Genomic DNA, 17,323 nt, shown 5'->3' on the forward strand with positions numbered 1-17,323 from the left:
GCATCGCATCCCTTTTAAAGGACCTAAATTATTCCAATTTTTTTTTAAAAAAATTGGTTTTTCTTATTTATAAATTGAATGAAAATCAATTTGAAGAAAGACTCAAACCGAAAGTGTTCTAAAATATTATTGAAAATGATCTTCAAATGGGTGAGGAGAAGTGTAGTTGATTAGATCTGCTTGCATTTTCTTAAAATTGTAAAAGAAACAAGGGTACCTATCGAGGTCGATGAATGGTGGTATGCCATGATTTTGACCGTAACCATTGGTTGAGCTATCGGTATATTGGTCAAGGTTCTGGCTCCAAACAATCACTTGCTATACCTTTTTGCCACTAATGGCTAGTTTAACAACCTATTCCCTTGGCGAACCGATTGAGAAAAATTTGTCCAACAACTATATAAAAGTGCTTTAAACTTCATTTATTGCTAAAAGAATATATCATTTATTGTTCATTAATTATAACTATTATTAATTTGTACACACTTTAATGCACCTTTCAATCATAACCTCCTTTGTATTTGTTTGAGCCAAAATCTATGGTAGGATCTTGTTGTGTTGGTTATCTTTAAACCTTAATCTTATAAGAGAGTTCAAAAGTAAGACATGTCTTGAGAGCAACTTGTGGAAGGTCCATTGGAATCGGGAATCCAAGTATAAAAGCGAATAAGGCTTGGTTAAAACCTTGGAAGACTAGCGAAACCCTTGACTTGGTTTTAATTTTAAGTACAATCAACATAAGTTAGGGTTGCACCGATCAACTATAAAACCCCATTTGCATGTCTTTTTCCTACTTTCTTCTACTTTATATCGTCATTATTTTTGCTTAATTTGTGACTTACATCCTTAATTATTAAAATAAGTTAAAATCGATCCACATCCAATTTATTTCCTCTCTTAAGTGTATACGCTCGGTTAAGACTAGCTTAGACTTTACGACAAATCAAATTTCAATTATGTTGTAGGAATTTTTTATAATAAACCTTAAAACTATAGAATTAAATCTTATTAGCTTGTAATAGCATAATCTATCAATTACCTAATAACTTAAAATTTGGGAGGTGTTTGGTAAAACTTAATAATTATTACTTAATGACTTAAGTTGATTTTAAATTTAAGCATACTTAAATTGTTAACTTAAAACTTATTACTTAATTTTTACTTTTAAGTATTAAAGTTATTTGATAAAATTAACATAAAACTTATTTTAAATTATCAAATTAATATATTTATCTTTATAAATTATAATTAAGGCAAAATAAGTCTAATAACAGTGGAAGTAATAGAGTAGCAAAAGAAATTATAGAGATAAGTAAAACAAATGAGGATAAAAAAATAAAATAGAAATGTAAACTTAAGTTAATTATTTTTACTTATTATTTAAAGTTATTTTTAACTTTAAATCATATCATTAAGCTAACATATTTAATGACTTAAATTGAGTAATTAAGTTGATTTACTAAACACCCATTTGATTAAATTAATAACTTAATGTAATATTAATGCTTTGGTAAATAAAATTTTTGGAGTTTGGAGAATAATTAATAAGAAGGAATGGTCATGGCATACGGGGTTTGTGCTTTCTTTTCTTACTTTTTTCACGAGAAAGAAGAAAGGAAACCTCCTTTTTCTTTTCCATGCACTAGATTTGGAGCTTTTGTTGACACGTGACCGTTCAGAAAAAGGCTAGGGCATGACATGCCTGCATTTTTGGAAATAAAAAAATTATTATTTATACTCTATTGCCGGCGAAAATGGGTAAAAATATACTGATATTCTGGGAAAATGAATTAATTTTCGAGGCAGCCAAACAAGGCGTTTCGCAGTATTCCCCAGAGGTATACCCGCCATTATTATAACTAACGTAGCTGAAACTGCTAATTTACTTATCAAATCTCCACTTGATCTCAAGTGAGTGAGATCTAGGGTTTCGGATTAGCCGATCACCTTCCATTCCCTGCACCATCTCCACATTCTTCCGTCTCTTCCTCACTGCTGCAATGGCCGGCGTGAGCGGTCGGACTGGTGTTCGCGTCGTCGTGGTAGGAGACCGCGGCACCGGAAAATCGAGCTTGATTTCCACGGCCGCCACCGAGACTTTCCCGGAGACTGTCCAGCCGGTCTTGCCGCCGACTCGCCTTCCCGCGGATTTCTATCCGGATCGCGTTCCTGTTACGATCATCGATACTTCATCAAGGTCATTGGAGAATTTGAATGTGTTGTCGTTGATTTCTCCTCTGTTTGGTTGCTGAGAAATCGAGGAATTTTAAATGAAATAGTATTTTGAATATTATGTTGTGTGATTTTTTTACTCGATCTGGAGATATTTTCCCCTTTTGCTGTTTTCTCAGCAGCCACGCAGATGATAAAAGCGTAGGTAAATTTTCAAAAATTTATATAAATTTGATTGATTTTTGAATCTTATTATTGATTTCAGTTATTCCGTTAAAAACAATGGAACTTAATTTCGGGAACTTGATTTTTTTTTTGGTGCCTATTTGCTTTAAATTTCGATTATTATTATTATTGTTTCTGTTGCTGTTTGTTTTAGCTTGGAGCATCGAGCTAAGCTGGCAGAAGAATTGAAGCGAGCTGATGCTGTAGTGCTAACGTATTCCTGCGATAATACTAACCTTTCTCGACCTATCACTTTCTGGCTCCATGAACTTCGCCGGCTAGAGGTTTATAACTCCGGATTTTTACTAACAAGTTTTCCCCAATATTCACGTTTATCGACATAAATAAATTTCTTGCATCCTATGTTATGAATGATTAGGTGAGGGCACCAGTAATTGTTGTGGGTTGCAAGCTAGATTTGCGAGATGAGCGTCAACGGATAAGTTTGGAGCAGGTGATGTCTCCAATAATGCAACAGTTTAGGGAGATTGAGACTTGTATAGAATGTTCCGCAGCTTCCCAGGTTCAGGTATATTATTAAAATGCTTCAGATTTTGTTTTCAGTGACATAAATTGGTATGTACCTGTGTTATTAAAATATTTCAGATCGAGCCTTTTACATTCTTAAAGGATTTAGGCAACATTTGCATCGTAGTGACAATATTCAATCATATATAAACCTGTTATTAGTTTATGATTTGGCTTCTATCTCATTGTTGTTTGAATATATGTTTTTGTAAAATGGTAGCTATTGGTCAATGGTTTATGAATCATGGATTTGTGTTTAATTCAGTAATCACATGACTAGGTCAATTTAGAAGGTTCATGAATTCATTATTAGTTAAAACTATTTGGTAACCCTGTAGCATATCATATCATTGTTCTTGTATTTAAATCCCAAATTATCAGAATTTAGAACATAAGAAGCTTAAGATGTTAACTTATTTGTTTGTAGGTCCCTGATGTCTTCTATTATGCTCAAAAAGCAGTTCTTCATCCTACGGCCCCATTGTTTGATCAAGAGACACAGACTTTAAAACCCCGGTGCATTAGGGCACTAAAAAGGATATTTATCCTTTGTGATCGTGATATGGATGGTGCTTTGAGTGATGCAGAACTGAATGAATTTCAGGTATTTCTAAATCTGTTTTATGATAGTATTTCATATTACTTTGGGTGTTTTAAAATTTTCAATATTTTTCGGGGGTTGCATTTAATTTTTTAGTTACCATGCATAACATCTGAAATGATGGTAAACAGGTTCAGTGTTTCAATGCTCCACTACAACCTGCTGAAATAGTGGGTGTCAAGAGGGTTGTACAAGAAAAGTTGCCTGATGGAGTCAACCACCTTGGTCTTACCTTGTCTGGGTTCCTTTTTCTCCATGCTCTTTTCATAGAAAAAGGGCGACTTGAGACAACATGGACTGTCTTGAGGAAATTTGGATATGATGATGCTATTAAACTGAGTGGGAGTTTTCTTCCCATTCCAGCCAAGCGAGCTCCTGATCAGGTATTTCCCTTGGCTAAAATTATACCATCTTGATCTCCTGTTTTTCATAAGGTTTTATTACGTTTTATTGTGCTCTGCCCTGTTCTTTTTTCTATTTAGTGGAAGAGATTGATCGTCTTGGATTTCTGACAGTCAAGATCCTAAGCATCCTATTCATGGTATTGTACATTTAGGTTGCTCAAAGCATGGTTAGAAAGGAGGGACCATCTGTCTATTGGTTCTGAATGTTGATTTCAATTAAAGCGTTGCCTTGTGTCTGCTCAATTGTGATGTGTTAGTGGAAGCATGAAATTTATGCTGAATTTACCCGGTTTCTAGCTTATGCTCATGCCACTGAGACTGTGTTGACAAACTGCCTTGCAAATCCTGTTCCAATTCTTATCATTATTTTGGTTTTCTGTTGTGCATTTTTGTTTTTTTGTATTCCACCTCTAACAACAATTCTTTCATATGAAAGACTTACTTCTAATTGCCACATTGCAGAGTGTGGAGTTGACAAGCGAATCTTTGGAGTTCTTAAAGAGGGTCTTCAATCTGTTCGACATTGATAATGTATGCATTGATCTCTTCTATATCCTTATCTATGATGATGTCATAGATAGATTCTCAGTGTCAATAACTGTTCAAGTTCCTAGGTGGTTTTATATTCATGAATGTCATAGTTAAAATACATACCATTATGTTTATTCCTTATCAAGACGTTGTAGCAGAAAGTTCCTTGGTGTTCTCACTGATTTGTGCGACTGTACCTGTTTTGCTGTTTGTGTTTGTTTTAATTAATGTTCTTGAGTCATATTCCTTCTGGGACCATGGTTTGAAAATTCATCTGGGAGAGTTCAAATCCTTCATAGGATTGCATTAAGAGAATTTTCAGAATGTATCTAAAAAAAGTGAAAATTTCTTGCATGTTGTGCCCATTAAGAAAGTTTGGAAACTTAAAACAAGACCTCTTTCAATGATGTGCAATGAATATTTTAATGTAAACATAAAATATTGATTTGTAAAATATAATTGAAACCTATTTCATTAACAAACATCAAAATAAGTTAAATTCATTACCCCTCACTACAAAAACTTAGTTGATTTTAGATAAAACTAAAAATTTAATATTGAAGAATGTTGATTCTAAGTATCAAATACTGATTGTGCTAATTTGCTAAATTTAAAGGTCTGTTTGTATCATTTGAAACCTAAATGCTGAATTTAACTCAACTATTTCACAAGGAAAAGAAAAAAAAGGAAACTAAAGTTTGAATGTGTTGAATCAATAATTTATATGATATGTTAATCTTGTTATTATAATATATTAATTTTGACATAATATACGGAAGAGTTTTGATGTGGTTAGGAACACAATTTCTTAATTTCTTTTATGTGTGTGTGTACATGTATGTGTATGCTAAATGAAAACACCAATAACTCATGAAAACATTTAAAACTTATTTAGTTAATATTAAAATAGGAACAAACTAATAAGGTAGAAAGAGTTTCTTTTTGAATGCAATTTATTTTAGGAAGGATTAAATATTAATAAGAATTTAAATTAAATGGTAAAAAAAAAAAAAAAGGAATTAAAAGTTGTAAAATTTTAAAAACCACTTTATATGTTCTGTTCAAATGTTTAATCATGCTTTTGACTTATAACATTAAGTGGTTGCTAAATGGAATTCAAATTTAAGTGGCGACTTATTTGTGTTATTATTATTTGATAGGTAAAACAAAGAAGGATTATATTGAAAGTGCCTACCAAAAAGGAAGTGAACCAAGCACACATGTTGCATACAAGATACACCCAAGGAAGAAAAAACACTTGACATCCTAACCCATTCCTAATTTGTATACTAAATCAATAATAGAGAGTTTTATAGTTCCTACTTCCCTATTAGATCAAAAGAACGAGGTTTTAAGGAAAAAGTACTTTGCTGCCATAATTGACTTCTCAAACCTTCAAAGAATCTTAGGTTACATTTGGTTGGCAGGATAGGATAGGATAAGATATGTATATCCTAGGATATCATATTCCATTGGATAAGAAATACATATCTTAGGACATGATTTCCAATGAGATATGATATTCTTAGATATTAAATCCAATGGACATGATAGCCTAAGGTGGCATATCCAATGGGATATGTTATGTTATGCTTATATTTAGTTTATAAAATGAAAATATATATATATATATATATATATATATATATATATATATATATATATATTATTTTTTCAAAGTTTAAAATAAAAATTATATTGCATTTCAATATTTTCTATTTAAAAAAAATGAAATTTCTCTTACATTTAACAAATATTCATGATTTAGATATTTAAACTTCATAAATATTTTTTTTTTATTTTATGTTATTCAATATATAAAAATAATATATAAAATAATTATATATTAATATTGTTTTATGATATATTTTATAAAGTAATTTTTTTACCTTAAATTTAATTTTATGATGAAAAAAAATTATTTTGTAAAATAATTAATATAAAAAATAAAAGATTGATAAAATAAATAAATTTATGATACATGAGATATGTATATCCCATATTTTAACATATTCTATGTAGAAAGGATATAAAAAAGAGGGTGGATAATATATTCTACCACTTATTTTATCTCATGTTTGGTTGAACATAGAATGGGATAAGTGATGGTATAACTTATCTTTTCCCATCACTAACCAAACATGGGATATAATATGTTATCCTCTCTCTTATCCTATCCTATGCCATATCCAGCCAACCAAACATGGCCTTAAAGTTTTTCTTCTTTCAAGTATTTCAAAACAAACAAAGTGGGATTAATCCCCAAATTATTTTACGGATGGATCCATCAAAAGCACCTAACCAACTTTGTAAAACCTCCTTAACTGATTGAGGCACCACCTAAGCAACTTCAAATCACAAGAAAACCAAAGACTAAAGACTAGACCCACTAACAATGGATCAGAATATGGGCAGCCAACTTAGCTGCTTGCTTGCAAAGGCAATAACAATCAACAAGATTCCAACTTGCTTGCATAGGCAACCACAATCGATGAAGGTCCAACCTCTCTTCATAAGTTTGTTAGTTGTGAGAATTTTCTTCCATGCTGCCTGAAGAAACTAACCTTAAATGGTGCCTTGGAACTTCAAACTGCCTTAGCTGGAAACAAAGAAGATTCCCTCACATTAAAAAATTTTGTAGTAGGATCCAACAAAGAGAGAGCCCTTCTTGGTTAATTTCCACACCAGCTTATCCTTCAAAGTTCAAACCCATTAACTACAGATAGAGGACTCAGCAGCTACAACAAAGAATCCACTATTCCTTATGATTTTCCACAAACTTGACCCATAAACATCTCCTCTCTCTAAAACACCAACCTTCTTCCATTTTGCCTTACTTATCTACAATCACTGTTCTCCAAAAATTATACCATTCATTTGCAAATCTACAGAGCCGCTTTCCAAAAAGACCTTGTTAGAAGGTCCAAAAGTCATAATACCTAAGCCACTAAAATCCTTATTGAGCAGACAATTCCCTAACCTATTAGGTGGATTGAAGAATCTAAAAGGCCTACACCTGAAGAAAGCCCCTTTGGACCTTCTCTAATCTCATTTTGGGAATATAAAAAATGGATAAGAAATAGATTGACAAACATGAGGGAGTGTTTTTTACTTCCTCCGAAGTTGTGCTATCCTTTCCAAGAAGCCAACTTGCTTTTGAATCTCTCCTCAACTAAGGACCACACTGAGATGGATTTGAAAGAGGCACCCAAAGATAAGCCTAAATACTTTGAGGGAAGACTTCCCACCTTACAACCCAATTAATGAGTCAAACTCTCAATATTCCCCCACTCTCCCAACTAGAATGAGCTCACTTTTCTCCAAATTGATCTTCAATCCCAACACTGCCTCAAAACGAAGGAGAGTCCACCTCACATATAACAATCGATTGTGGTTGGCTTCACAAAACAACAAAATGTCATCAATAAACCAAAAAAAAGGAATCCTCAACCCTTCCCCTCTATTTCTCCAAACCTTGAAACCTGATATAAGGCTTCTTTCCACCGCACTTTGAATAAAACTCCTCATTTGTGTTATCAAACATGCTTAAAAAATGAGACCCACTTATTTTTTCACTTGTTAGTGCTTATTCTTTTCATAAACATCACCTTATTTCATCCAAGTAAAAACAGAGCAGAATGATTTCATTTTTCATGGAATGTACAACTGCCCTCTTACAGAACCATTTCGTTCATAAAAAGGAGTATAATCAGCTGACTTTCTTTCATGTGAGGAATTTGCTTTTTCAAGTACTAATATGCTTAACAGATGAAGCTAAGGGTTTTTGAAAGTCAAGGTCCAGCTTGTAAATAGAGTTATATATTTTCTTCCACAGTTTAGCCAGCTTATGATTGAGATTTTGTTTCCTGAGTTTGATTTAAGTTTCTTATTCTGTTTACCCTTTCCATGTGCATAGCAATTGGTCTATGGGTTATAATTGGTTTGGTACTTTGTGGTTAACATGTTTCTTGCTGTTATCATGACCTGTTTTTGGTTGAGTAGTAAAAGATGGATAATCATACCTTGCATGTTCAGAGAGCCATTCCTCCACATTGCGCCATAACAATATGACTTTAAATTTGTTGAAGCAATTGTGTATCTGTCATGCATGGTTGCAAATTTCCTTCTGAATCCAAGCTGCTGTATCCTACGATGCTGACTAATATGGTGATGCTTTCTTATTATGTGAACCTTCATTCTTACTAGGATGGAGCCCTACGGCATGATGATCTTGATGATCTATTTTCAACTGCACCAGAAAGGTGAATGTGGTTTCTCTAATCAGCATTGCTATTTAATCTTTTTCTTTATTTACTGCATGACTTATTGATTTAATGTCATACTATTCATGCCATTTTTTTTCCTTCATCATTGAATGAGAGGATAACTTTAATACTTGTATTCAGTTGAATTTTGGACCATTACTTTTCTGACAAGCTTCATGTGGTTGTAAGTAAACAATGAACATGCTGGCTGAAAAATTCTTTGGTTTGTTTGCATGTAAAATTATGTAGTTTGCTTATGAATTTCAATGGTTCTAATTCTGTTTCTCATGCTATGATATGGGTTGGTAAGCTTTCTCTTGTGCAAATTGTTTTGCACATTCAGAAAATAATCCAAATGTCTAATAACCCTAAATGTTAGGGTGCAGTTTGACACCATTCATATAGCTTTATTATCTGTTCAACCATTTATTTGACACATTTGTTGTAATGTACTATGGTGAATTGAAATGACCTGTTGTGACATTGAATCTCTAGATTAACATTAGCTATTGTAAGCAGGTGCTTAGGGCAATGGTTTATATTTGTTATTAATTTCAACTTTGTATTATTTTTTGCGCAATTGGGTTCATTGATAATCAACCTTTTTTTTTTTTTTATAATTATTTCCTCATGTCTATGCTTACATGTTCCCACAAAAAAGGAAAATTTCTCTAAACACTAAATATAGGCAACCAAAGTTCTAAATTAGCTTTTTGTTCAAATTCCACTTGTAAAAGTAGGGGAACACTTGTTGATGATTTAGTTAGGAACTGAACTGTACATGCACTGCTCTCTTATCTTCACAACTTCCATTTCTGGTTGGAGTTACCCAGACTTATTCTGATGTTTCTGTGAGTCGGTAACATTGGGGAATAAGATGAGGAAAACTAGTAATCTGAAGATTGATATTTACTTTGTTGGTGACCAAACTCTCTCTCTTTTATGGAAATATTTCAATCAAGTTTTTTAGGATTTAGTAAATATTTAAATTTATTTACATCCACCCAAGCTTTTTTTTTTTTTTGATAGGCAAAAGCACAAAGATATATTAGAGAAAGGGAGCTTGAAAGGCATCCCAGAGCATACAGGGAGTATACAAGAGACACCTAAAACAAGCAACAAAAACACAAGTACTCACCGGCCCTCAACAAGAACCCAACCAATCCACAAAGTTAAACAAAGATAAAGGGCCTACAACTAGCCCAGGATAAGAGATTACAAACAAATGAGTTTTTCAATCTTTGAGTCGACAAAGCCTCATTATCGAAGACTATCCTATTTCTTTCCTTCCAAATTGTCCAAAATAAGCAGAGAGGAGCTGCCCGCCAAACCTTTCTATGATTCTTGTCCTTAAAAGAGACATACCAACTTAATAGAGTGTCTCTCACCGAAAACGGCAACACCCAATTGACCCCAAAAAGAGAAAACATAAGATCCCACAAAATCTTCGTCTTAGAACAATGAACAAGGATATGATTTATCGTTTCCTCTTCAACGCAACACAAGCAACATCTATTGGCTAGAATCCAGCCCCTCCTCTTAAGCTGATCTTGAGTAAGGACCTTCTCCCAAGAAGCTTCCCAAGCAAAAAAACTCACCTTTGAAGGAACATACGGACTCCAAATAATATTACCCGGAAACGAGACTGCACAGCTATGATCAAGAGACTTGTAGAGAGATTTTGCAGTGAAAATCTCATTTTTCGTCCCTCTCCACAGCATCCTATCCTCCCCATCAGCATCCAACCTCTTAAATAGGACTACAATTTGTTCATGCAACTGTTGAGGGAATAAATGCATTTTTCAGCCATAACAACAGAAATATTTCTTCCTCAGATAAATTCTTTGACAAGCGATCTAAAAGTTTCATGTTTTCATTAAAGAAATAGTAGTTTTTATCTGGTGTATTGGAACAAGATTTGTATTCCAAGCCCCTGTAGCTGGGACTTGAACTTCAAATAGTAGTAATATTTCCTTCAACAAATTATTTTTGATAGTCTCTTAGTTCGATGCTTACATTTATATGTTGGCAAGTTGCTTTTTCATAGTACTAATACGACTCAGTTTATATGCCTGCCAATATTGATTAATGACTTCCAATATGTGATCTTTTTTTAATTCAATAATTTTTTCGCATTCTCGAATTCTGACTTTTTTTCTTCAGAATGCTTGTCTCAGATGTGCTGTTTATGTTTGAATTTCAGTCCTTGGCACGAAGCTCCATACAGGGATGCTGCAGAGAGAACAGCAATGGGGGCTTTATCACTTAATGGGTTTCTTTCTGAGGTGTTTATGCTATCTATCTTTCCTTGCATTTTTCACCAACATGTGTGACCATGGCACATTTCTATACGTTTCACTATATCTTATTAAAATCAATTTTTATAATTCTTAGTGCTTCTGCATATTTTCCAAATGTGGTTATAGTTCTACAATATATTCAACTTGTGGTAACATTTTGGACAAAAGGGATAATGTTTTGGCATCTTCGATTCATTTTGTAAAGGCAAAATAGTTTGTAAGTGGGCTCTTTGTTGCACTACTGTCTCTTAACAAGAACCAGCCAAGAAGAGGCTGTTCAAGGGAAGTTGCTCTTCAGTTTTCCTTTGGCTGTGGACTGGAGAATAAATTACTTCTGCTAGTTCTTATATTCCATCACAAGATTTAGTGGTCATTTTTAGAGTCTGTGGTGAGGGGAGGAAGTCTTTCTGTTGTTATTTTACTGTTACTGTTGGATTGAAGGGCTTATTTCTATTTGTTCATGTTTTCCTACTTATATTTTGATTTGCTAGTGTTTCAATCTATGTTAAATGACAATCCAATCATTCTTCATATTAGGCTTCCATTGGTTGATAATTTTTCTCCAACCATTTTTTCTTCTTCAGCTGTTTGTTAATTGTCTCTATGATAAACATGGTTGCAGTGGGCCCTTATGACCCTATTGGACCCAGCAAGTAGCTTGGCTAATTTGATATACATTGGATATGCTGGTGATCCGTCTTCAGCACTTCGTGCTACTCGGAGAAGATCGTTAGATCGAAAGAAACGACAAACAGAAAGAAATGTTTTTCAATGTGTTGTTTTTGGACCCAAAAATGCGGGAAAGTCTTCATTGCTGACCTCCTTTTTAGGAAGGTGCAACTTCTGAACCTTGAGCTAGGTCAAAGTAGCTTAGGGCTGTTTGCTGCAGCTGCAGTCTCTAATTAAAACATTTTTTTTAAAAGATTTATTTAGAGGAGAGGTTTGTATTTAATATGAAAAAAAAAATGTAAATTCCAACTCCCTAAAGCTCTTATGTAAAGCTTTTAGACCTTAAACCTCTTCTATCTTAATGTGCTTCAGCGTGTAACCAGCTGTAAAGTTCTTTAACAGTTAAGAAAAGCTTTGAGAAAGTCAAAAAGGTGCACGAAGCAGGGCATTAATTAACTCAATTGGCTTCTTGTTATTTAATTTATGAAATTCATCATGTTTACCACTATTTCTTGTTTTAATAGTCAGTTTACTCAATGATGTCTTTTCATTTTTCTGTCTTCTTTCTTCTAAGCAATATGGAATGTGTTGTTGCCAATTCCAACTACAGGCCTTTCTCAGGCAATTATACTTCAACAGTTGATGAACGTTATGCAACAAATGGTATTGATGAGCTTCAGGTGAGCACCACCAGTAGAAATTTTGTGTGCTTTGGTAATTTGTAGAAAATATCACCACTCTCTTTTGCTTCATGCACATCTCTTGTCACATCATGTGGCAACAAATACTGAGTAATGGCTGGGCTTGTTGGAAAATGAACCTTCCCACTGCATTTTCTATTATATCATTTGCATTCTGACATCTACAAGAGATGAAATAATCATTCATCTGTACCAAGGCCATGTTTGTGATATCTGGCTTCCTTTCCAGGGAACTAGGAAGACTCTTATATTGCGAGAAATCCCAGAAGATAGATTTAAAAAATTTCTTTCTAATAAGCAATCTTTGGCAGCCTGTGATGCAGCAATATTTGTCTATGACAGGTAAGTACCATGCTTCTATATTTTATTAGACTTAACTACTAGATGATCACATTTCTCCAAAAGACGATCAGAATCTGTGTTCTACTATGGTTAGATTTAAAATTTGTAATATGGTGATTATGGTACATATACTTGCAACAAATTTCCGTCAATGATAAGCCCCAACTTGTTTAATCAGCATTTTTATGAGCTCTATTATATGCTTCATTCACCTACTGTGTAGAAGCCTGTGGGAATATTCTGATGCTGACCAGATAGGGTCCCATAGCTACCTAAACATGGTCAGATTATCCCCCTTTGGTTTTGGATTTCCAAAACAGTCCCTTGTAATTTAGATATTTAAGGTTCCTTGGAAGTTGAAATCCAGTTAAGGGCATTTGGCAGTTCAACATAAGTTCACTTGCAGACTATGTTAGTCACAGTATTTTCCAACTTGTCAAATTGGCTATTTGTTATTGTTTTAATTCCTTTCAAACTTCAAGGTCTAATACTGCAAATTTTGTATTCCATTTTCAGTTCAGATGAACTTTCATGGAGAAGAGCAACAGAACTGCTTGTAGAAGTTGCCAGGCAAGGAGAAGAGACCGGGTTTGGGGTCCCATGCCTTCTTGTTGCAGCTAAGTACGACCTTGATCCATTTCCGATGGCGGCACAAGATTCAGCAAAGGTAAATACTTTGTCATCTGCTTCCTCATCTTTATGTTCCCACATCTGTATATAAGCACTGGATAATGATCACTTCTTCAAATTTTCAATTTCACTTATCTTTTGTTTGATGGAGAACAAACATTGATTTCTTTCTTCATGTTCTTCTTCTTCTTCAATTTTCTACTCATCTGTTCCAGGTTTGTCAGGAGATGGGAATAGAGTCACCTATTCCTGTCAGTGTGAAGTCGGGAGACCTGAATAATTTATTCTGTAGAATTATACGTGCTGCTGAACACCCTCATTTAAGCATTCCTGAGACACAAACTGGGAGAAAACACAAGCAATACCGCCAGCTTGTTAATCACTCTCTCATGTTATTTTCGGGTATATTTTTTGTTGTCTTTCAATGCAGGGAAGCAATTTAAGTTTCCAGAATTACTGCAGCTGGTTTCTCCATCTCTCTTTCCTCATGCGCACATACACACACTCATCTTTCTACTGCATACACACATAAATCTTGACTAAGTTTCATTTCATAACTGCAGTTGGGGCCGCCATTGCAGTTGTTGGACTGGCTGCTTATCGTACCTATGCTGCAAGGAAGAATACCTCCAGTTAGGTATCAAGATCTGCCCATAAATCAATCGCAACTTAAATAAATTAGTAGATTTTCTCTAGACACTTCTCTCTGTTCACTCCTTGACCTTGTTTGCCATTCTCTAGATATGAAATTGTAGAGTATTTGCAATTCTCTTCCATGCCAATCTTACCATTTTCCATCATCAATGGTCTATTCTAGTTCAAATTAACATCATCTCCCCTATAAACCTCTCGTTTGTACCTTTATAGAGTGGTAGAATCCTTTTCATGCTGGCTGTCATGCCAATGGATTTTTGTTCTTAAATCTACCAGGTCATTTATTATTTCTGTCAGATCAAGCATTTCATTTTGTAAAGATTGCTGAGTGAATTTGGAAACAGAAAATTTTTCCGTGTCTGTAGGTCAAGCCATATGAGGCTTTCTTTTCAGCCAAACAAGAGCAAGCTAAGTTGTAGAGTTGTGATGGTTCACTAGGGCTTATCTCTAGGGCTATTCTTTGTTTGCCATTTTGTTAGTGCTTTTCTGCAAAACAAAAGCATTTGCCAGAGCTTCTTAAAAACAAAAAAACTGTTTCCTATACTCAGAAAATTCGATTGGTAATTTTTTTTGATAGAAAATGGTTTTTTTTTTTAAGAATTTATCCTGAAAATAGGATATTTTTTGAGAATATGTTTTAATTATTTTGGGTTGTTTTCATTTTTCTAAGGATTATTTTAAAAAATTATTTAATGAATATAAAAAACTACATTTAAAAATACAAAAATATGTCTGAGAACATCTCAAGTTCTCAATCAAAGGTCGTTTTAGAAACATTAAAAAATTATTTTTTGAAAATGGATTTATTTGTGGTGTTAAAAGCAAAGAAAAGTGGTTGTAAATTCTAACTTCAATTCTTCCCCTGGATGGGTTTTCAAGGTGTCCATTTCGCAGTTGAAGTAGCTGCCTAGTTCGAAACTTATATTTTTAGAATATTTTTATTGAAGATAAGGATAAATCTGATATTTTAAAATATCAAAAATTTCCTGCTCTTGTATATGAGTTAAGTGCGGGTTATTTTGGGCATATTGTGACTTCGTGCCCTCAAATATTATTTTATGACCACTGGGGGTATAAATGTCATGAGAAAAGAGAAAAAAAATTTGGATACTTTCCTTTTTGGTTATATTTAAAGTGATAAGAAAAGTCGTTTTCTTTCTTTTTTTTTTTTCTTCTTATTTTGCCTTAAATTTTCTAAGAATCAAATACCCTCAACCTTTTTATGGAAAAACAAATAAGAGAAAAAATTTCTAAATTTTTTTAAACCTTTTTTTCCCTCTATTATTATGTTTACATTCCAAAAGTCGGAGGAAAAAATTACAAAGAAAAAAATATAAGGAAAATTTTTAAATCTTGTTTCTTATTTTGATTGTATACGGAAAATTTGGGAGAAAAAAAATAAATTCTCTCCTTTTTATCTAAGAAAAATATAGAATTAAATCTTTTAGCATCCTTAATATTTTTTTCCTCTAAATTTTCTATGTTATTCTTAATATTAATTTTCTTTTCTTAAAGATATCCCAGAAGTAAGCATAGTGTATGCTAAGGAAAGGATAAATAAAAAAGGAAGCCAAGAAAGGAAAAAATTGTTTAAGAAAAAAGATGAAGAAAGATGGTGAAACCAAACATATACCCTTACTGTTAGGAGTGTGAGAGAGTGGAAGAACAGTGAAAAGTTTATAGTTGGAAAGATGACAAAGAAAGGGGGCAAATCTCAAATTTGCAGAACCTGTTGATGTGAAATAGGTTAGGAGGATCTAGGGGAGATCAGAATGGTGAATAAAGGGTTAGAAGAAGATCTCTTCTGAATTCTGAATTCTGATTCATATCCATCACTCCCAAGAAACAATCTCCCATAGTCAAGTCCCTCTCCCTCTGCCCACCGCCCAGCCACACCCAACTTGCCTCATCACACACACATGTGAGAAATTTATATTATTGTTTATCCTTCCTTTTCTTGGGGAAAAAATAAAGTCAAAGGACTTGGTGGTGGGAGTCACAGCTTCAGACAGGCCTTGTGACCACACCTCTGCTACATTGCAAGGCTCCAGAAGGAATCCCCTGAAAGAGACATAATATGTCCATAAAATTTAATTTCAACCCATAGTGCATGCCTTGGTGCTAGCTCTGCTTATACTTTTCAGCACAATCACCAGGTGGTGCTGTCTTTTGGACAGCCATTATGTCACTTAACATTGAAGTTAAATGTTTCTTAGATTCTCCTCATTCTGTACTGTTGGTGGTCTCTCATAATCAAAATAAAAATGTTGACGTACTCTAATCGTACCTATTGAAATTCAAATCCAGACCGTTGAATATGTATGATGAGATTTAAATCATCCAACGAGGGAATGTAAATGGACCTTAATAAAAAAGAGGTCTTCAGTTCCAAATCTAGGGAGAAATGTTATAGAAAGTGTATCATGTTCTTGATTAAATACATTATAATCACATTTTTGCAACAACAAAAAGAATAAGAGGGTGTAGTTGTATTAGGAAATAATAAGACAAATGTTATGATGTCGATTCAAGATTATACTTAACATGTGATCTGAACAATTGAATTGTATGATAAAATTTAAATCGTAGAATAAATGTATAAATATAGACGATTAATGTATAAATAAATGAGACAAAAATAAGCATAAAATAATAAGATGACTTAATTTATATACTAAATGAATGAAACTTAAAGTATCGAGTAATACTCTGGTTGGGCATGCGATGTTAAATAATTCATGCTTACTTTCCAATACGGGACCAAACTTTAACAATAATTTTTTAAAGATTTTATTTAGGTTAGAAAAATTCTTAGAGTACATTTGATTAGTGAGGGAGGATAGAAATACATAAGATATAACATCTAATAAAATAGCTTAATTTTTTTTTAAAATGAAATAAATTAATTACATTTTAATACTCTATATTTGATTAAAATAAACATTATATTACATTCCAATATTTTCTATTAAAAAAATAACAAATCTTTATTATTTTTAATATTATTTGGAAATTGTTCTATAATTTATAATTTAGTAATTTTTTTATTTCCTTGTTAATAACATTTATGACTAGAATACTTAAAATTTATAAATAAAAACATTCTATTATATTTTTAAAATATATAAACAATTTATTTATGTTAAACATTTTATTGAATAAAACATATATTAGTATTATTGTATGACATATTCCATACATATTTTTTTAGTTCTTTATTTTTAAACTATAAAGCTAATTTTTTTTAATCAAAAGTTTTAATTTTGCAAAATGAGTAATATAAAAATTTAAAAAAAAAATA

At 32.9% G+C, this 17,323-nt stretch overlaps 1 protein-coding gene across 1 annotated transcript; it reads left to right on the forward strand.

The window, feature by feature from the left end:
• The first annotated feature begins 1,589 nt into the window (after positions 1–1,589).
• Positions 1,590–14,318, forward strand: LOC100245854 (mitochondrial Rho GTPase 2). Its single transcript, XM_002275398.5, has 14 exons — positions 1,590–2,197; positions 2,552–2,681; positions 2,777–2,926; positions 3,353–3,529; positions 3,658–3,909; positions 4,393–4,461; positions 8,668–8,723; positions 10,930–11,011; positions 11,649–11,860; positions 12,306–12,375; positions 12,626–12,738; positions 13,255–13,405; positions 13,584–13,770; positions 13,932–14,318. Exons 1-14 carry the CDS (start codon positions 2,001–2,003, stop codon positions 14,003–14,005), a joined length of 1,920 nt encoding a protein of 639 aa, XP_002275434.1. The 5' UTR covers positions 1,590–2,000; the 3' UTR covers positions 14,006–14,318.
• The last annotated feature ends 3,005 nt before the right edge of the window (positions 14,319–17,323 follow it).

The sequence above is a fragment of the Vitis vinifera genome, chromosome 7 (genome assembly GCF_030704535.1).
Source record: "Vitis vinifera cultivar Pinot Noir 40024 chromosome 7, ASM3070453v1".
In the NCBI taxonomy this organism is placed as follows: domain Eukaryota; kingdom Viridiplantae; phylum Streptophyta; class Magnoliopsida; order Vitales; family Vitaceae; genus Vitis; species Vitis vinifera.